Source organism: Numida meleagris, chromosome 4, assembly GCF_002078875.1.
Source record: "Numida meleagris isolate 19003 breed g44 Domestic line chromosome 4, NumMel1.0, whole genome shotgun sequence".
In the NCBI taxonomy this organism is placed as follows: domain Eukaryota; kingdom Metazoa; phylum Chordata; class Aves; order Galliformes; family Numididae; genus Numida; species Numida meleagris.
In genome coordinates this window covers 10,217,004-10,237,987 of record NC_034412.1, presented here as the reverse complement: position 1 = coordinate 10,237,987, position 20,984 = coordinate 10,217,004, and the positions used below count along the sequence as shown (strand labels likewise).

The window sequence follows — 20,984 nt, the reverse complement described above, 5'->3', positions numbered from 1 at the left end:
CTCATCCCAATAATGTGAACAAGGAGACCGTAGAGCACGTACCAAGGTCGTGCTTCCACAGTTGTCATTTTTTCCTTGCTTATTTTCCTTCAGTGTTGGTTGTTATGCTATGTTTTACGTTTACATTGTGTCCTGAGAGCCCTACAAAGATCAAAATCCACTTGTGTAACGTGCTTTTCTTACAGTCCCTGAGTTACTTGGCATCTAAATAAACAATATGATTCCCCTGTAGGATAAGTACTACTTTTTTATTGTTACTCATTTAAAACAATGGAAAATCAGGCGCAAGGAAAACAAAGTGATTTTTCCAGTGACTGCACAATGAGATTGCGACAGGGCCAGGAACTGAGTCCAGGTGCCCTGAGTCCCAGCCCAGGCCTTTAAACACCAAAATATCCTTCTGTGCCTAGTGAATTTGGCAAAACTTCCCCTGAAGTGTTTCATAATTAATGTCAGTGCAGCTCTCTGAACGTTTTTTACTTACTAGTTAGGAATTTGCTTTTATATACAGATATCCACTTAAAAACTCCCCCAAACTTAGCAGCTGTTGGCTTCTTCGCGTTGCTCGAGTCTTTCTAAAGCAAGTGTGGGACATGATAAATTGAGAAGTGTTGAGTTGAAATGCTCTGCTTTGAGTCCACTTAGCAAAATCAAAAGGTCATCTCTGCGGTGAGGAGTCAGCGGGATGAGGCACGGGGTGAGCCTTGTTCTGAGAGAAGGGGATTTCTGTTGTGTCTAGAAATCAGGCTTTGCCTATCTCATGGGGATGGGTCTTATCCAGGAAAAGCTAAGCCCGTCCTAGGATCTGTGACAATTTTCAGCAGCTTTCTGGAAGGGATGCTATATCCCATGACTGGCTGTCACGGCTTGCCTCTCATGGGAGCCCTCCCCTTGCTGAGATATGTCTGCTCTCTTTTAAGTCTGTGTGTGCAGGATGCTGCCAGAACAGAAGAGACATCTGCGGTGTGGAAGGATGTAATTTCTCTGAGCAGCTCAAATAGTGGCTGAAATAATAGCAACCTCTGGATCAGGTCAGCAGCTCCCATCTGTCCAGCAAACCTCTTGCCCCGTTACAGCCTCTCTGACTGCAGGCTGCAGTGGTGCTCCTGCGTGCACTGTGTGACCTGAAAATTCCCTCTGGAAGATGCTCTGATCAGTGCTTTGTATGCACCAGACACTGTCCAGCTGAGATGAGCTTTTCCAGGATGGGATTACGTTGAAATGAGTTTTCAGAGGATGTGGTATACATTTCTGAATAAGAGTTTCTCTCTTTCTTTTTAAATTTTTTTTTATTATTATTTCTACATGGAAAGACTTGGGTCATTTTTTTTTTTTTTTTTTGTCTCTGCTCAGACATTCTTGCAATGATTTTGCTCTCCTGCAGGGAAGCCAAGGGCTTATTCTGCAGAGGGTATCCAGGGGAAACTCTCCGAGGCAGAGTCAATTCTGGAGATAAATGCAGGTGTTTTCCAGTCTGCAATTGAAAGGAACCCCAAAGTCAGAATCTGGACCTAAACATCTGCATTAAAAGGAGTTTCTCAGCATTGGGAAGTCAGAGAATCAAGAGCTTGAAAAAAATCTGGAGCTGAGTCTGTGAATTTGGTTCTCAGCTTTGCTCCAATTTCTGCTTCTACACCGGGGAAATCACCTAAGGTATCTGTGAGACAGAAGAAACAGAATTGCCAGTGGGAAATGCCAAGGGACGAACTGTTACAGATCCTCTCCTGGCAGTAAAAGCTTCTCTGCGCCCACTGTCAGCACAGAGCTAATCCTGGAAATCTTCTAAAGTTTGCACAAGGCAAATTTTCTGCATGTCTATGGGCTGTGCAGCACAGTGGTGCTTTGGTGTTCAAAGGGCAGCTCTGGGGGTGAGCGGGAGTCAGGCTCTCTGCTCTTTTTCAGAGGTATTCGTGCGTGCATCCTCAGCCAGCCCTGGCCTGGCCTTGCTGGGAAATTGGGCTGTGCTCAAGCAGAAGAACAGCTGAGCAAGCGGACTGGCTGTTCCTCCCGTAGGTCTTCATATGTCTGTGGGTCCCTGGGCTATCCCCTGTGACAGGTGTGGTCTAACGAAGGGACGCAAGCTGCTCTTCAGGGCAGATGTTACTGCTAATATTTGTCCCAACATCTCCATGCCCCAGGATGAATGTGACAGCGATTGCTTGTTTGATATCAGAGTGCTAATTTCACAACCCCTGGTGGATTTGGTGATCCCAAGCCTTCATACTTGATTTTTTAATGCAAAAATTGTTTCTTCACTTTCTAATTCCACCTTGTTTTGAGCAAAAGCCAAAAGAAACCTGTTACAGTAATTTTTAAAAAATATTTGCTGCTTGGAAATGTTGTTTAGGAGCGGAGATTCAGATGGCTCTGGCTGCTCCCTTTGCAACCAGAACACGTCCCCTTGCACTGCCTCGCAGCTGAAACCCACATCCTCAGGCTGTATCTTCCAGGCCATGCAAAGCTTTGCATGCAGTGGGAAATGAAGCATCATTCTGCCAGCTAACCGGGGTATTTGTTAGCCCTCTTTCCATATCAGAACAGCAGACTTTCAGTACCTAAAGGGGGCTATAAGAAAGAGGGGGACAGCCTCTTTAGCAGGGTCTGTTGTGATAGGATGAGGGGAAATGATTTCAAACTAAAAGAGGGGAGATTTAGATTGGATATAAGGAAGAAGCTTTCTACAATGAAGGTGGTGAGGCACTGGCACAGGTTGCCCAGAGAGGCAGTGGTGCCCCGTCCCTGGAGAGACCCAAGGTCAGGCTGGACAGGGCTCTGAGCACCTGATGGAGCTGTAGTGTCCCTGTGCACTGCAGGGAGTTGGACCAGACGGCCTTTAAGTGTCCCTTCCAACTCAAACAATTCTATGATTCTACGATTCTATGACTGTATTAGATTTGCTGAGTGCTCTGGTGTGGACTTGCTGCTTCCAGAGGGACCTCCCCTGCCCAGCTGAACCGAGGCCGTGGCTTTGCCATTTTGGATGCTGATTGGGCACATGTGCATGCCTCTCAAGCAGGATGGGCTTGGGGGAGCCTGCTCAGCATGCAAATGTTCCCTGCCTCTGTCTCTGCACCTTGCTGTTAGGCAGCGCTGCTTTCCTTCAGGAGCAAGTGTCTCAGCTGTGCAAGTGGCGTCTGTCCTGCTGGGTTGTGCAGATGTTCACCTGAACATCTGGCCTGCTCCCTGCACTCCTGCAGCTGTGGATGTGTGGAGCACTGTGTCTGTGTTTGTTTAGGAGGCTTTCTCTGGAATGAAACTAATGTCTGGTCTCATTCATGAGTGTAAAACCCAAAGTAACTCAATACATCGAGGTAAACTCCTCCTTACCTCTCTGTCACTATCAGCAGAGTCCGGTCTTTAGCAACTGTACACAATTGAGTAAAATAAATGGTCTCAAGTCCCCAGCCATTTTCTGTAGACTCTGCATTCAGGTTTACCTTGCTTATCCCATCACTGCCCAGCCCAGTGGTGTCTAAAAGGTGTCCAGGTACATCTCCCAGTAGATAAAATCACAGAATCAAAGAATGGCTTGGGTTGGAAGGGACCTCAAAGGTCATCTATTTCCAACTCTCATAAACTGCTGTATTCACCATCCTACATCACCAACTTGGATGGTCTTTCTTACCTCATTACAGCTGAACAAGCTGGAGGAGGCAGCAAATGCAGCTCACACCTTCTTCATGGCAAACCCTGAGCACATGGAGATACAGCAGGACATTGAGAACTACAAAACCACGGCGGGGAAGGTCAGCTTGATCGACCGGGAGGCCAAGCCGCACATGGTGAGTCTGAGCTGAAGAGGTGCCTGGGTTAAGTGTTGAGAGATTTGGGAGGCCAAGAGAGCATCATCAATGAATGGGGAGATTCCTGCCAAGGTCCGTGTTACAATACAGCAAAACAAACTCTCCCTTTCAGAGCTCTCCTTTAAGCCAAGTCGGCTCCTGCGTTTCCCAGCACTGCCTACTGTTTGTGTGATGGCTGTGTCCCCATTGTGGACCCTTCCTTCAGGGAGCTCCTGGGTCATTTGTGGCAATTACGCACCAGAATCTCTGATGGGTGCCCTGCACTGATGGGCAGATTCTGGCTCATATATGTTTCCTGTGATCTGGATTCTTCCGCTTGGGCAGGGCACAGCTGTGCTGGTGGCAGTGCATGGTGACAGTCAAGGGACAGCTTTTTACACTTCCCTAAGGTGAGAGGCCAACATGAACACCAGAGCCAGCCCCACTGTCTGATTTCACAAGATACTAGGAAGCTGGAGTGGCAGTTTGACTGCCCAGCTCAAGTGCAGTCTTTTCCATTGGCATTCATTGTCACTGTTGGATAAAAGGGTTAAAACAGAGAAAGGAGCACCTAATCCAGCAGTGGCTCTCAGGATGCTCTAAGCATAGAGGAGTTCAGAAGAGCAGTTAGGCAGATGTACAACGTACAACTGATCCAAAAGTCCACTGATGGCTTAAGCGTGGTTTCATGCCAGTGCTGGTAGACAACTAGGGAGACTGTTCTGTCCTTGCCCGCTTATACTTCTTCCAAGAAGCACCTGTGGTTCAGGGGCAGGTGTGGCCTGTACCCACTTACTGTTCTGTCTCCTGCTGGCTTCTCAGGAGGATTACAGTGCTGGGGTCAGGCACTACGACAAGGAGGAGTATGGACTGGCCATCACTTTCTTGGAGCGTGCGCTGGAAGGGTACTATGCCGAGGATGAGGATTGCCAGATCATGTGCGAGGGACCACAGAGGTTTGAGGAACACGAATACCTGGAATATAAGGCTGGCCTCTACGAAGCTATTGCAGGTGAGATCTTTTTGCATCTTACCGGTTCTCACTCAGTGGACTGTCAGTATTTTTAATTGTTGAGTTTGGGCTGTGCAGCAGAAATACTGAGTCACTGAACCAGTGATTGAGCACCTAGTGGGAAGGCAGGGCCAACCCAGGGGAGCTCAGGTGAAAGCAATGCACCTGAGTGACCGGAAGGGATGGAGCCAGGATCGACCCCTTCCCAGACCTTATTTAAGGGTTGGCAGTGGAAGTGTGGGTATCTTGCTGGAGATCCCTGCCTGCCTGAGGCCTTTGAGAGGTAAGCAAATTTTCTTCCTTTGCTTCTGTGGCTATGGCTGCTGCATTTGGGCTTGTCCTCATTTGTTGTAGCCTAGGACTTTGTCACCCCAGTATTGTTGCTGTACTTTCCACCATGTTTTAGCATTCCAGTGTTACAGGCTGTTGGCTGAGTTTGGTGAAATGTCATTTCTCTCCTCACTGCTGTTAGTGAGTAATGCTGCAGGATTCAGACCAGAAAATCCAAATACAGACAGGGAACCAGGACATCTCATTCTGGTCCTGAGTAGAAGAAACTGAACCGAAAGAATTACACTTCCAGATGTGTGGGGCATCAGCAGCATTCAGTTAGAGCTGAAGTAAAGGTGCTTTAATGTGAACTGCCTTGGTTTCCCCGTGTGTACGGTCTCACTGGAATGAGTAACTAGACCTTACTGTTTATGTTTTCTCTGATTTTCAGTGCGTATGAAGAGAGCAGCTGAGTTCTTTTGGCCCTGCTCCAGATGGCCAGGAAAGTTGCCAAAAAGGCTCAGGACATAGATTTCCTCCCCATCTGAAGGGATGGATTTGTCATTAGTGGAGGCCCACCTAAGTATGATATATCTGAAGTCTCTGGACAAAATTGAACATGGCTATGCAATCTTTGGATTTGCATGTGAGTGAGCCAGAGGGGATTAAAACTGTTTATTCTCGCTGGGAATAAGATTACATGTAATTAGTTCTAAGGGCTAGAAGAGCAGTAAATTAAGAATTGTTTGCTGACAGAAATCTTATTTATCTGCTCTTGGTCTTGGAGTTGTGTCATACATTGGAGTTCTGCTTCTTTCATAGAAAATATTTCACTCAGATGCAGTTTGTTTTTGGTTTGGCATGGTTCTGCTTGCCTAGCAACGAGTGGAACCTACCAAGAAGAGAAACCACCGACATATAAGTGTGCACCCTCCATGTGTTCAAGCCAGGCTGGATGGGGCTTTGGGCAGCCTGGTGTAGTGGGAGAGGGGTTTAGTTGGAAGGGACCTTTTGAGGACCATCCAGTCCAACCTAAACCTATGGATTATTGTTCTGGTACAGGATGAGTGTTTAAATTTCTATGTAACCCCATTCTCTTTTCAGTCTCAAGCTAGTTTGCTGTGCCCCTGCAAGGGATGGAAACGCTCACACCTCCCCACCCAGGGACAGGTGCATTTCAGTGTGCTGATGCCAGCATATACAGCCTGTTTCTTGGGCACCCTGACAGTACTGAGTAAAAGCAGTGCTTGTCAGTGATGGATTTTTCCAAGTCTAGGATGCTTAAGGAGGCTTAAATGACAACAAAATTATTTATGTCCTTTCTCTTCTTGCTTTCCTTAATAAAATACCCTGGATGTATATTGTAAATCAGCTGCTCAGGCTACCTGCTCAGAGAAAATGGGGGCTGTTTGGAGTTTCCAGTTGACTTCAGCACAAATTCCTCCGGCTGTTTTCTTGGCAGCTCCAAGAAGTGCTTTGGTAGCTGAGCACATGTTTTTTTTCAAGCCTGTGTTTGTTTCTGAAAGTTTTTAATGGCATACAGAAACAGAGCAATCAAAGTAGATTTGTAAGTACATTGCAGCAAAGGCTCCAAACGGGAATCAGATGTCAGCTTTGGCTTCGGCATCGTCCAGCTGATACAGCGCCTGAATTGTGTACTCCCACCGATCAGAAAACGTGCTGATGGCAGATGTTTACTGTGTGCTTTCATTACCCTGGGAGAGATATCTCATCGTTGAGGAGCAACCAGTGCAGGGATTTTGCTGCCAACATGAGCTGATTGGCATGCTATGAAAGAGGCTGCACTGTCCTCACACCTCCCTTGCTTTCCTGGGGGTTGAGCCCCTACCTGTCACCAGCCCTGTGCTTTCCTGAGCCGCGGTGGCATCTCCTGGGGCACAAAAGAGATGCTCAGGCTCCCTCTACAGTTAGCAGAAGAAGAACAGCATTTCTCAGCAACGGGCAAAATACGACTGCAGCTCTCCATTGGCTTTGGAAAGGAGGCTGAGCTTGTTCCTCTAGGTGCTCAGTCACTGCTGGGCCAAGAGCTGCATGTCCCTCGGTTGGGGAAGCATGATTGCTCTCTGTCATGGTGTCAGCTCTGTTATTTCCCTCTTCTCTCGTCAGATCACTACATGCAAGTCCTGGCCTGCAAACACGACTGTGTCCGAGAGCTCGCCACGCGCTCAGGCCGCATCTCACCCATTGAAAATTTCCTTCCCCTCCACTACGACTACCTGCAGTTTGCCTATTACAGAGGTAAGGCCCATCTTCCTGCTCCTTACAGCTCTTGCTGAGTGTTGCTGGGCTTTGTCCAGGTTTGAATTGTTTCATGGGACATCAGGACATTTCCCCATCACGTCTGTGCTACCACAGTGCAATGGCATGGTATGAAAGCATTGTGAAGCAAAGGACATGGGGAACTCTCTGTTCAAAAGTCCTTTTCCTTTCAGATTGGCTGAAATGCACAGTTATGTATTTCTTTAAGAGTATTCTATATCACCAGCCAACTTTTAAAAGCCCAAACTTTAGCTTAAACATGATTATTTTTCAAAGAGGTTGTGCTTTTGGGGGATCCTTTCATTTGGCTTTTGGTATTAAAATTTTTGGGGGCTTATAAGTTTATAGTTTTCTGAAACCTTTAAATAATTATAAGTTGATATACATAGGTTGCTCCAAAAGTAGTGCCTCCTATTTATTTCCAGGGAAACTACAACAAAGAGCACAGTAACACTATTTCATAGAGAAAATTCTATGCATTTTCACCAGTTTTGTGGTCCTGTATGGTATTTTGTTATGTTCCTTTCTAAAAAGGGAAGCCTAGGCAGAATTCTGCTTATCTCAGGCATGTGGTAGGTGCTTTCCTGAAAAGGGCAGAATGTGTGAGGGTCAACATTTCTATTCAAATCAAATGCTTCTTCATTCATCAGTGCAGTGGGAAGAAAGCTGGAGGAGTCAGCAGCGTTTCATGCATAGTGTGCAGGCCTTCTAAAAAGCTTTATTCTCCCAAATGAGAGGTTTAATGTGTTGGTGAAAACCCCCAGAGCCCTGAGAGCGACTGCACGTGGGAGAGGCTGTGCCCCTAACACCTGCTGTGTTGCCTCCCAGTCGGTGACTACGTGAAAGCCCTGGAGTGTGCCAGGACCTACCTCCTCTTCCACCCCGATGATGAAGACGTCTTGGAGAACGCAGCTTATTATGAGGGCCTCTTGGAAGGTGCCCTGGATCTAGCCACTGTCAAGCCCAGGAAGGTGAGAGTGAGCATCCCATACAAGCCCTTGGTGCAGGTTTTAACAAAAGCATCTGCTGGGAATTATAGCAGCTTGGCAGCTTTCCCACACTGGCATAGCTTTGAAAGCATATGTGGAGCTGCTGGACCATGTGGGGATGCTGATTGTAATGGTGCAAGTCCAGAGTGTGAGGGAGAAGCTGGAGATCTCCCGTAAATGGAGCCTTCAGCTTTGCAAAGCCCAAGCAAGGGCGGTGAGGGCAATGTCCGCATGCCTCAAGCAGAAGCCCTCCCTTCCCTCTGTGCTCTGGAGGAGATGTGGAGGAGGAATGCAACGAGGCACTGAGCAGAGGGCAACCTCTGTTAAGAGAGGGCTGGGAAATATTTTCCCAAGGATGTCAGCGTTAACGCTGATGTCGCTGCCTTGGAGTTGAGCGCTCAGCCTGTCCTGTGGGGAGCAGGGTGAGGTTGGGGTCAGGCAACAAGGCAGTGTTTATTCAGTCAGCTGGAGGGACAGGCTTCAGGGCATCTTTATCTACAGGCTCAAGGCTGGTGTTCTCACGGTGCAGAAGAGCAGTTCCTCCCATCCCATCACAGCTCTGCTGAGGCTCGTTCCCCTTGCAGAGGTGGGCAGGAATTGGGTGTTCTGTTCCTTAGGGAATTTGGTGAAGTGCTTGAAAAGTGAAAGGGTAAAGAAGAAAACAAGAATAATCATTGTATCTCCTGAGAAAGCAGATCCAGGGGAAAAACCTGATGTTGAGAAAAGCATTTCAATGTTGTCCTTTGGTTTGAAGTTTTCTGTGGAAAAAATAATTGCTTTTTACTTTGCAAAGTAGGATGAAGCCCAGTGTTTATATATTTTTCATTTAAAAAAAGAAACCCTTTGGATGATTTCCACCTTTATGATGCCCATCCAGTATCCCAGGCTGCAGTGTTGCCACCCACCCACTGCTCCCATGGAACAGGAGAGGGGAACTGAGGCACAGCCCAGCCAAGGCCTTTGCTCCAACAGCCTGGGCCTACCTCCTGCTCTGGGTTCCCCCAGTCACCATCTTACCCAGCTATTCAGAGGCTTTCCATGCTGCTATGCATGTGTATTTGGGGATTTCAGGCTTCCTGAGGTTGCTCTGAGGCATGGCCTTAGCATCCCCCAGTTTAGAATCACAGAATATCCCAAGTTGGAAGGGATTCCGTGTGCAACATCCCCTCTTCTGTTCCTTTCAGAAAGCAAAAGCATTGCTGCGTCGGTATAAGCTGGAGTCCCACCTCCTGCGGGTGGCTGCCGTTGGCCTGGGGTTCACCTACACGGAGCTGGTAAGGCCTGGGTCTGCTGTTGTGGGAGTATTCAGGGGTTCACAGCTATAGGACCACCTTGCCCTCTCCCTCTTCTAAAGTGAGTCCTGTGTGGGTGACTCAGGAGATGAGTCTTGGGCTGGCATGTTCCTCACAGTAAAATGGCGTTAGCAAGGGAGGCAGCCAGGGATGGAGGCTGTGCGTGGATCTCAAGTTAAAATCACACCTTCTTTCTTCCCTCAGAACTACTGGAAGAGGTACGGCGCCCGCCAAGATGAGCACAGGTGAGCCAGCACCTCATCCATCTCCCTGTGACATGGCTGTGGTGGGGATACCCATCTGCTGCCCATGGGGTCTGCTGTGGCCATGGCAAGCATTCCCGTAGGCACCTTGCTTTAGCTGAGTGCCTCAAAACCAGCTGTGGAGCAGAGGGAAGTTGGTGGAAACCGTTGCTCCCATTACTGGAAAAACCCTTTGGTTTTCCATAGGGTTTCTACTTCCGACATCTGTACAAAATATTAACTTGTTCACTTTTTTCACATATTGGCTTGCAATATATGCAAAGTGACACAACTCCCAGACCTGGAGACCTGTGACCAAAGTCACGATGTTCCTCTTCCCTCTTGCTTCTCAGTGTCCCTTCAAGTATTAGCAGTGAGCCAGAGGAAGGGCCCCGGCTGTCACTAGCAAAGAAACCCTCACCAAAACCAGATCGAGAGCTGAAGGAAGGTAAGTCCCATGAAGATGTTTTCAGTATAATCAGGGTTTTTTTTCCATTGCTACAGGCTGGCAGCTGAGCAGTGACCTTTCCTGCAGGTGCTTTTAAAGGATGTTCCCTATTGTCTGGGCTATAGAAGGAGGATGCTTTAAGCCTTAGGTTTGGGGAACGCTGGCTTTGCTAAATGGGCTGGATCACAGAGTATTAACAGCCATTTCTGTTTGCAGGCTGGCTTGTTACATCATACTTTGGCTTCCCCCAAATGACTTAGTTTTAAGGCCCATCGGTAGGGATTTCAACTGATTTCAGCACATTCTCACCAGCCACAGAAAATACCGTAATATCTTCTACTAACAGATGAGGTTTCCCTCGTAACAATTTAGAAAAACCAGGTTGTGGCCAAATACCAATGTGTGTTCCTCACTGCAAAACAACAGGATCTCAGACCAGGAGATGTTTTGTGGGCCAGCTCCAGAGCAGCTGGCAATTCAACCTCTGTAATGCAGTGGATGGGGGAATCTCACAGCTTTCTGTGGCCCAAGTTGTCTCATGCTGCTTGGTGTCTTCTTCGGAGTCACTACCCCTTCTTTAGCCACACACATGAAGTAGGAGGACACTGAAGAGCTGCTTAAGCCAAGAGCTTGCTGGTTTATATTTGTTGGTTTGTTTGCCTTTGCAACCATATAATTTCAGTGTGTCTTTCTCTGTGCTGTGCTTTTATTCTTGCTGGTTTAGTTTACAAAGAAAGCCTTTTTGTCCACCCTGCTGCTTTATTTCTTTCTGTTTTCCTCTCTTTTCTCTTGGAAAGAGAAGAGGTCAGAAGAGAAAAAGAAAGGTGCACTTTAATGTTGTGCTCCACTTTTATACTGAACTTCTTTGCTCCTTCCCATTTTCCATCGGTTCCTTCACTCCCAAAAGCCCAAATAATTCCTCAGTATCTTTGGGGTGTTTTTCACAGAGCGCACATGAGGATCTTTTGATCTCAGCCCTGGATCTGTGGCTCTCTTCCCAAATAAACTCTCCCTTATTGCAGTTTTATCTTTAGGAAGTGTAAAAGCCCACCCGGTCATGATAAACCACAAATCCTGGAGTGTGCTCTGACTTCTTGGAAAAATAGCGCTGGCTTTAAATAATCCCAGTCCGTCCCTCCTATGTCAAATGGACAGCGAGGACATGGTGGCCAAGGGCTGTTCCATGGGCTAATGTGTTGTGTGCTCTGAGCCAGGACAGAGCAGAATGGAAAGTGACTGTGGGAGAGTAAGGGAGCTCTGGTGGTGGTGGTCCTGTGGCTCATTTGGTTTGAGGTAGTCAGGGTTAGGAAATACTATCATGAAATATTATCATGTTGTTTTTAAAACTCAGAGTTGAGTGACATGACATTGACCAAGACAAACTCATTGTAATATTGGAAAATGAAGAGACTAAATAAACCGTAATATGAAAGCCAGGACACCTGGTTCCCATTTTTAAGGCTTTATTTGGAGAGCAGTGGAGGAAGAGGAATGATGCTAGACCCTGGACAAGATGATCTTAGCAATCTTTTCCGACTTTAATGATTCTGTGATCCAGCCAAGAGTGAGGGATTATTGCAGCAAAGGGACAACCACAGCAGCTCCTCAGCCACTACAGGGAACAAAGATTGTCCTCAGAGTCCCCTGGCTATTGCATCCTCCAGTGGGATCAAACACAAGCGATGTTTGCTGCAAACCCCCCCATGCACTGGGTTTTCTACATGGGTGAAAGGCAAAAATACCCACTGAGGACAACTGCAGAGAGTGGCTTTGCATGCCAAGCCAGCAGGAGTCGCACAAAGGAAATGCAATGGAAGCTCAGCCTACACAGGGGAGTTAGGTTAGCCAGCGCCTGTCATTGTGTCCATTCGGGTTCTGGCATTTTCAGGATGTATTTGCAAGGTGTAGCTAATGAGAACATGGGAAGAGCTGATGCTCTTGCAGCAAATTGATTTCACCTCTGGGTGTTTTCATTGCTTCTGTTTCTTTTGTTGTTGATGTGAGGCCAAGCTCTGCTCTCGGCTGTAAAGCTGTTTCCCTGGAAGCACACCCGGGTGACTTCAGCTGGCCCTCAGCCACAGTACAAGATGTCAGCAAGGCCAGGTCATGCTCAGCAGGGTTGTTTTGTGTCTCTCTTTCCGTCAGGGGGTCCGCTTCTCTACAGTGACGTGAAGTTTGTCTACAACTCGCAGCAGCTGAACGGCACCCAACGAGTGCTACTGGACAACGTCATCTCGGAGGAGCAGTGCCGGGAGCTTCACAGAGTGGCCAGTGTGAGTGGGCTGTGTCCCTGGGGGATGTGGCTGCCTTGTGGGTTCAGTATTTGATGCTCTCCCAAATGTTGAGCTGGACAGTGCTGAGTTCTGTCTGTCCATGGGGAGGTTCAAGGCTTGATCTTTGGAAAGTAGTCAGATGCTTATCCCAATAACATGCCCATAGCTCCAGCACAGGAGCTGCTGGTCCTCCTTGGACCGGTCCTGGGGGATTAAGGAAGAGGGTTGTGGTTGATTCCATTGCAAATCCCCCTCTCCTAAGGAACCACTTGACCGTCACCCATGTTTGTGTCTGTCCTGGCAGGGCATCATGTTGGCTGGAGATGGCTATCGGGGCAAAACCTCTCCCCATACCCCGAACGAGAGATTTGAAGGAGCCACTGTCCTCAAAGCCCTCAAGGTAGAGTTCCCACTTCTCCTCTCCTTTCCCCCCTAGCTGGCATGGGACTAAGTCCTCACCCTTTGTCCCTGCTCAGTATGGCTACGAGGGCCGTGTCCCCCTGAAGAGCGCCCGGCTCTTCTACGACATCAGCGAGAAGGCCCGCAGGATCGTTGAGTCCTACTTCATGCTCAACTCCACGCTCTACTTCTCCTACACACACCTGGTGTGCCGCACCGCTCTCTCTGGTGAGCCTTGGAGGTGGCGTTGGGCTGGGGGGTGGACAGGAAGGTTTTAGTCCCCCTATGGAGGGATGACAGCGTGGCAAGCGGGGAGAGGGGTCTGGGAATCTGTCTCTTCTGTCCGGTGCTTGAGCTGATGGCCAAGAGCTGGGCAAAGTCACTGTTCCCTCATCTGTAAAGTGTGGGCACTGCCGTCCTAAAGAAGCTCATTTTTGGGGTGTCTCTTGCTATCTGTGTCTCCAGCTCTTCCTCTTTTCTACTCTCTTCTCTTTCCTCCATTTCACTGTCCCTTCTCTCTTCCATCCCCCAGCTCTCCATCTCTCTTCCCATCAATAACAAACAAGCAAAGCTTTGCAAATCTGACTCCTCAGGTTTGCCTTTTCTCCCCCAACATTTCCTGTCCTCCTCTCACCTGTCAACACCACCTAGAGCGGGGTCAGAGCAGGCTGCTCCCATGACAGACCCCGGCACTGCTGCCTCATCCACCCCTTCTTCCCCCTTCCTCCTCATGGTCCTGCCTAGGCCAGCAGGAGAGGAGGAACGACCTAAGCCACCCCATCCATGCTGACAACTGCCTGCTGGACCCTGAGGCCAACGAGTGCTGGAAGGAACCTCCTGCCTACACCTTTCGGGACTACAGGTAGGAAGGATGGGGCTGCCCCTGGTACTCTCCTTAGATCTGGGTGTGCTGGTGCAAGTCTGTAAGCCCTAAAGCTGGCGCATCCCAGCGATGGCAGAAGTGACATCCAACAGGTCACTTCTGATGGCGCTCAGCCTTGGGGCTAAGCTGCAAGCTGGAGTATGGCTCTGTAATGTGTAATGTAATGGCTCTGCAGTATTTTAGGGTGGGGAGGTCCCAGCTGTGGCCCACAGGACTGTATGGCTCTGAGGCTTTCTTTGGTACAAAATGGGAGGGTGGAAACTGGTGTGACTTGGGGGGACACTTTGAGAATCCTCCCCTGGTTAAGGAGCAGTCTGCTGCTTCTCAGCTGTGGCTCCAAACCATCAGCAGATTGGACAAGATTAGTCTGGCTGATGGGAGAGGAAGTAGAGAGGGCTGTCCCCCTCTCAGGATGATAGACCCAGAGTGGTCATCTCCACAGGGCTCTCCTGCTTCTTCCCCCAGTGCCCTCCTCTACATGAATGCAGATTTTGAAGGCGGTGAATTCATCTTCACGGAGATGGACGCCAAAACAGTGACGGTGAGTCAGTGCCCTTTCCTGGCTGAGCAGAACGTGGGCTGTAATTGCTGAGGCGGTTCCTGGGCAGACCAGAGACTGCACCATGCAGGAACCCTGCACGGTCCTAGGGCCGGACACCCAGCAGGGCCCTGGGCCACAGGGAACCCAGATGGGGCCAGTGTGTGCAGCTGTGCTGCCCTTGCCAGCTTGTCACTGTCTGTTTTCCTGCAGGCATCCATCAAGCCCAAGTGTGGGCGCATGGTCAGCTTCTCGTCGGGGGGCGAGAACCCGCACGGGGTGAAGGCGGTTACCAAAGGCCAGCGCTGCGCTGTGGCTCTCTGGTTCACCTTGGACCCACTTTACAGAGAGCTGGTGAGTCTCTCCCTCACTGGGAGAGGGGAGATGGGAGGCACCCAGCATGCTGAAGGGAGCCAGAGCATCCGTAGCCTCCGGTCCTACTGTGTCTATTTCTACTCCATCCAGCTCCCCACAGCAGCGTTCCCACCGAGGACAGGAGGAGGGAGGAGCTGTTAGGAGACCCTAGAGCAGTTTTCTCTGCTGGGGGCCCAGGAGCGTAGCTGGCTGAGCAGCGTGCAGGAGGGCTGTATGCAAGGCTGGGGCTGTCCGTTCCTGACACCTAGTGGCCGATAACCAGACGAACAGGAACAGCGTGTCCGATAACGGGAGCCTATATGCAGGAGGGAAGGCAACTTTTTATAGGTGTAGATAGCGATCAATTGAGGGGGAAGGGCTTTAAACTAAAAGAGGAGCGATCGAGATGACATGTCAGGTGGAAACGTTTCACCGTGAGGGTGGTGAGGTGCTGGCACAGGCTGCCCGGAGAGGTTGTGGATGCCCCATCCCTGGGGATGTTCAAGGCCAGACTGGATGGTGATAATGAATCTGCAGTATGTCAGCTCTGCCCCATCCACTGCAGTCCCTGGAGAGAGGAGGGAATGAGGTACTGAGGTGAACACTGACTGGATTCATTCTGCCCAGCACAAGTCCATGCTGCCCTCCTGCTCCTCAGAGGAGCTGTGTGCTGCAGCTGTGGCCCAGGGGCTGAGCTATGCTGTGTGAGCTGAGGGTCGGCACTGAAGCTCTGCTCTGTGGTTTCTCCCTTTCCCCTGGTGCAGGAGCGAATCCAGGCGGATGAAGTGATCGCGATGTTGGACCAGCAGCACCTCGGACCCAGTGAAATGAACATCAACCCAAAGGATGAGCTATGAACTAGGCCAAAGACTTTTTTTTTCTATTAAATATTTATTTAATATTGTTAATCTTATTAGAACCTTTCTATTTTTGTACAGAGACGCTGTATAAATTAACAGGTGAATATGACAGTGGAGTTTTCAGGAGTGCCTCTTCTGCATTTAGCACAGCTCAGAGGAGTCACCCCCATCCCTGTGCCAGCATCTCCTTCTGGCATTCGCTGTCCTTCTCTAGCACTGCTCAGGACCCATTCAGGCCTGCTGTACCCCCTGGGAGGACCCCTTTTATCTTCCTCAGCCAGAAGTAGCTGCTTCTCTTTAGCCTCTGCTAGAGAAATGTCTCAGGTGTGCTGATGGATCCCTCTCCCTGCTGAGCTCTGGCTGGAGACCCAGCAGTGCTACCCTGGAAAGCACAGCCAGGGTCTTGGCTGGAGCTTACCTCCCTGAGCAGTTTTGGTTTGCTCCCTGCTGCTTTGTCTCAGTGCCTTTCTGCTTCCCTGGGCCAGCTCAGCTATTTCCAGCGCTTAAAACGGGCCCTTGCTACTTGCAGCTTGTGCCTACCTCAACCTTCCAGGCCCAGCTGCAGCCTCATCCCATTCTCTATCTGGCTACAAAGGCAAGGGCCAAGGCTGGTCTCCTTCTTGAGAGACAACAGAAACAAGATACAGAGAACCAAGCGCATAGAATCATACAGTGGCTTAGGTTGGAAGGGACCCTAAAGATCCTCAAGCTCCACTCTCCTGCTCTGACATCTGGAAAAACAGCTGCCTGGGCTGGGGAGGAGGCATGGTTATGCCCCTGTGCACGATGACGGAAAGGTGATTTGCTGCACCTCTTCGATGCTGCATGTGCAGGGGAGAGTGATGTGAGTGCTCCTCAGCCACTGCTGTACCTTGGTACCTGGAGGTCAGCTCCCTTCCCCACAGGCTGCTCAAGAGCTGCACCAGACTGGTGCGCCAAGAAACTGCTCCTGGTAAATGCTTATGCACCGTATGTTTAACACAGCCCCAGGAGAAGCTGGGGAGAAGGGGATGGCAGCAGGAGAGCAGAAGCACGGGGTCTATTGTCCCCTGTATGCACCATGCCATCGCAGCCGGGGCTTGAGTCCTGCGCTATGTCCTCAGCCCTAGTGGGTGCTGCTCCCAGGGGCTGGTTTGCTGCTGTGGTGATAACCAGAGCTGTGTCTAAAATGCAGAGGGAATAAAAACAAATAAGACACCAGATTTGGGCCTGTCTTTCTTTGTTCAAGTACGAGAAGGGGAGACTGGGGCATGCAAACAGTGCCTCTGACTGAGGCTGCTCCTTTTGCGGTTCCCCATCCTTTACACACATCCTGCTGTTTGAGAGTGCACCTTTTTAGGAGTTGACTGTGAACACAGGATTCCTCAGCCCTGGATCCTGAGGAAGTGCCCTCACTACGCTCTGGCCTGGCAGAGCTGCCTGCCAGGCTCCAGGAAAGCCGCAAATCAGAGGCACTTCTCTTGCTCACTGCTTTTCCAGTGCTCTGTTCCAGCAAAGTCTCTCTCAGAAGATTTTTACTTCTGCAGCAACAGCAGAGGTGTGTGCCCAGCTTGTTAGCACAAGGCAGGAGCAAGGCTGGTCCCTGCACCAAAATGCAATGTAGGCTTTTGGGTCTCTTTTCTATTTTAACTCTCACATTGGATGGAGGCTGCTAGGGTCACAGCCAGTCTGCTCCTAAGGCAACCACCGTCCTGGAAATGCAAGATAGCAGCAAAACCCAGAACGTGTATCTATTACTCCTTGGAATGCTCATTCCCTGCTGGACCGGGAGCTGTCTGGCAACCTGGGGCATGGTAAATTATAAACCATGGTGCAGTTCGACTTTTTGCATGTCCGTTTATTTACCCGGAGCCAGAGGAGGACAACAATTTCACCCTGGAGACCCAGGGCTAAGCCTTGGCCAGGAGATATATAGGAGCTGGAATGAGTGCTGCCCATCCCTCCTGCTTACACCAGGGCAGAGCCAGCCCTAGCACTCACAGCCCAACCTCTTCCCCTGAGAAATTATCACTGACAGAAAAAAAGAAAAGGCTGTTGCCACCTGCCCACACCCTTGCCTAACCTGGGGGAAAAGAAAGCAAAACAAAACAGCTGGCTCCAGCAATGCTGGCAGTGAGATGAAAATGGGCTCATCCCGCTTTGGGGAAGAATTTTATTAGGAAAGACGCACTCCTATCACAACCTGCAAGAGAAATGATGGGGGGGGGGAGGTATGGCCCACAGCGCCCTGCTCCATCACAGCCGCACGCTGCTGAGAGCTGATGACCATCACTTCTGCACAACCCCACTGTCCCAGAGCCCCACCTGCCCACAGCTGCCACATGGGCACAGCTGCCTGCTCCTGGGGAGGCTATAACAAGGGAAAAAAAAAACAAAACAAACCAAAACCCACCAGCGCCTTGCAGGCACCTGGGGTTGTTTGTTCACCTCCTTTCGTTTCGACACCTCGGAGCTGGCGGCGTGCTGCACCGGTGCTGCCAGCACGGAGATTGCTGTATGCGAGCTGCCGGCCAAAGCGGGTGGATGGGTGGAGACTGAATTTTCCCTTTATTTTTGTTTTCACAAATCCCTTCTGGGTCTGGGTGAGGCAGCAGGAGATGCGTGGTTTCACATCTGGCTCCTGGTGACAGTTACCTGCCTACAGCTCCTCAGAGCAGGGGCTGGGCAGGGAAAGCCCTCAATTGCTCCACGCTGCACTCTTTTTTTTTTTTTTTTTTTTTTTTCCCTTTATCCCTCTCTAAAGAATCCTGAAAGCAGCTCTGATGCGAGGCCGTCATTCTAGCTGTGCAAAATGACGTGAAACCTTTCCTACAGGCAGCCCATGGAACCAGGAGGGGTTGGGGAGGGGATGAGGCTGGGGTCTGCCAGCTTGGGCTGCTTGCTGGAACAGAAGTGCCTTACACTGACCTGGCTCCATGCAGTGTTGATGCTCGCTGCCTTGGGCTCTCCCTGCTGCCTTCAAATTTGACATGCAGCTTGCTGCCAGCGCTGCTGCTTTCCTCCAAAATACTTCTTGTTCTGGGGACAATCCAGCAGGGTTCCTTGCTTCATTCTTTCAGAAGCTGTGCAGCAGTCACCGTGCTGCTGGGACACCGTAGCACGATGAACTGGCAATCTTAGCATCATGGAACACCCTGAGCTGTAAAAGACCCAAAAGTGTCATGGAGTCCAACCCCTGGCTGCACGCAGGACCACCTAAAATCCAAACCCTATGTCTTAGTGCTTTGTCCTGACACTTCTTGAGCTCTGCCAAGCTCAGTGCTATGACCGGTGCCCTGGGGAGGCTGTTCCAGCACCTGACCATTCTTCGCAGGGAGGATCACTTCGCTTGATGGGAGCAATAGACCACTGCGGTTGGAAGCAGGGCCCTCCTCCACTACCCACAGCAGGGCTGCCCAGCCCTTTTCCCTGCCCCACCTGGCTCCCCAGCCAGCATTGCATTCTGCACCAGTGGCAGGGATGCTCACAGCCTTCCAGAGCAGGACAGATGGAGGGAATCAGCTCTCACCGCTCCCCACAGCCCTCCCCACAGGAGGACACAGCTTGCACAGGACAAACGTGTCCACCACCCCACCTCAGCTCCCTGCTGCTGTCCCTGGCATGAATCTCAGTCAGAGTCAACTTCCTCCCCCCCAGGCACCTCTGCAACAACCCCAGACCGCCAGTGCCCGGGGCCAGACCATGCCATTCGTGCCTGAACAGTCACCTGCTGACAGCTTCCCCTTCCCTTGGGGGTGGTGAGGGCAGGTGGGACATATCCAGCCACCCCTCCACCTGAGTCACCGCTGTTACAGTTGAGCAAATCCAACGCACGCGTGTGGTTTGGGCACCACGCTTTTCCCCTAAGCCCTCAGCCTTCCCTGCACAGCACAGCTGCTAGAAGCTCCCACACACTGCCTTCCTTCCCAGCTCCTTGCACGTGGGCACTTCATCCCATGCTGAATGTGACCCTCAAGCTCTCCTCACCCCCCTACTCACACTAGTGGTTGCTTGGCTGCCTCTTTGGCACACCATTTCCATGCATTTATCTCACATTTCGCCATGACGCATAGATAATTCCACGCAATTGTGCACCCACCCACACCTTTAATTAATTGGAGTTTTTTTTTTTTTTCCTCATGTGGCACTGTGCAATATTTTGTTTCCTAACAGCCCCGTGCTGCAGAGTGCTGGGATCTGTTGTAACATTTCTTACCCAATGCCAGCGCTGACGGCTATGCAGCCCCGAGGTTGGATCGCATGTGTAGAAATCCTCAGCACCGTCTCCAGAGGCGATTTCCAAGGAATGAGAAGCTGAATTCATCAGATGGATTTGGGAAAAAAAAAAAAAAAAAAAAAAACAAACACAAAACAACCGTAAACAAAACCCAACAGCCCTGCCAACAAACAAAAGCAACTTCAGGAGGAAAACAGGAAGAAGGCAGCAGATTCCCTAAGGTGCTGTTTAGGAAGAACTGGAGCAAGTCAGAGGCTCCCCAGGACAAACAGGAAAGCATTGCTCAGGACACAGTGCAAAGGGACCACTGCTGCAGCCAGGTGCTGCCGTGGGAGTTCCTGGCTGGGAAGGTAGAGTGCATTTCAGCCTCGCTGCTGTGGGGTGATGCTGCATGGGGGAACCCTGCAGGGCTGCAGCCTTCAGGGTGGGGGGTGTCCCCGGCTGCTGCGGGCGGAGCGGCCCCGGCAGAGGGCAGTGGTGCCCCGGCCGCAGCGCTCCGCGTCGGTACAGAGCCCGTGCGAAGAACGGGGCAAGCGGGACACGGACGGGGCAGCAGCCTGTTTCTTTCTTTCTAACTTGGAAAAAAAAAAAAAAAAAAAAAAAAAAAAAAAAAAAAAAAAAAAAGGAGGCCCCTAGCTGCACGGAAGCCCCTCACCTCCGACTGCGGGCTGTTGGAAGAGACAATGTAAGCATCTCCCTTGCATGCCGTCAGGGTTGGTAGCAGCCCAAGTGCTGAGCATGCCAGTAGGCATCCACCTCCTGTGAGAGCACGCAGCCCCAGCCATGGGGGAAGTGGCACAGTCGAAAGAGCCACGGCATGCGGTGGTTATGGTAGTGCAGGAAAAAAAACAAGAAAACCTTCATACCTGTGAAGGAATTATCAGACTATCCCAAGACAAGACACCAGCAAGTCCATACGGATGGTGAAAAGCAGCAGAGTGGGATTCCTCAGCACATAAACTCTTGCTGTAACACAAGCAGAAATTACTAATCCAACAACGGTTCAGAGCAGACAGCCACTGCAAGCAACAGCAGACACAGTTCAAGCTTACCTGGTTCACAGAAACCAAAATCCTCTTTCACCTGATCCATCTCAGGCATGGAACTGAACCAGCAAGTTCCCACACTCAGGGCAGCACTGCTCTC

At 50.3% G+C, this 20,984-nt stretch overlaps 1 protein-coding gene across 3 annotated transcripts in view; it reads left to right on the top strand.

Annotated features, from left to right (window-relative positions):
* Positions 1 to 16,822, top strand: part of P3H2 (prolyl 3-hydroxylase 2) — a 56,174-nt gene extending 39,352 nt beyond the window's left edge. For 2 of the 3 annotated variants that reach the window (XM_021395746.1, XM_021395747.1), the window contains exons 2-15: positions 3,636 to 3,782; positions 4,605 to 4,794; positions 7,192 to 7,323; positions 8,173 to 8,315; positions 9,518 to 9,607; positions 9,830 to 9,870; positions 10,221 to 10,315; positions 12,461 to 12,588; positions 12,893 to 12,988; positions 13,065 to 13,215; positions 13,732 to 13,849; positions 14,336 to 14,411; positions 14,622 to 14,762; positions 15,527 to 16,822. In XM_021395746.1, the coding sequence (XP_021251421.1) occupies positions 3,636 to 3,782; positions 4,605 to 4,794; positions 7,192 to 7,323; positions 8,173 to 8,315; positions 9,518 to 9,607; positions 9,830 to 9,870; positions 10,221 to 10,315; positions 12,461 to 12,588; positions 12,893 to 12,988; positions 13,065 to 13,215; positions 13,732 to 13,849; positions 14,336 to 14,411; positions 14,622 to 14,762; positions 15,527 to 15,619 (1,641 nt within the window). In that variant the 3' untranslated portion in view covers positions 15,620 to 16,822. Of the gene's footprint in view, positions 1 to 3,635; positions 3,783 to 4,604; positions 4,795 to 7,191; positions 7,324 to 8,172; positions 8,316 to 9,517; positions 9,608 to 9,829; positions 9,871 to 10,220; positions 10,316 to 12,460; positions 12,589 to 12,892; positions 12,989 to 13,064; positions 13,216 to 13,731; positions 13,850 to 14,312; positions 14,412 to 14,621; positions 14,763 to 15,526 lie in introns of those variants that run through there. The other variant, XR_002438289.1, reaches the window with a different exon arrangement.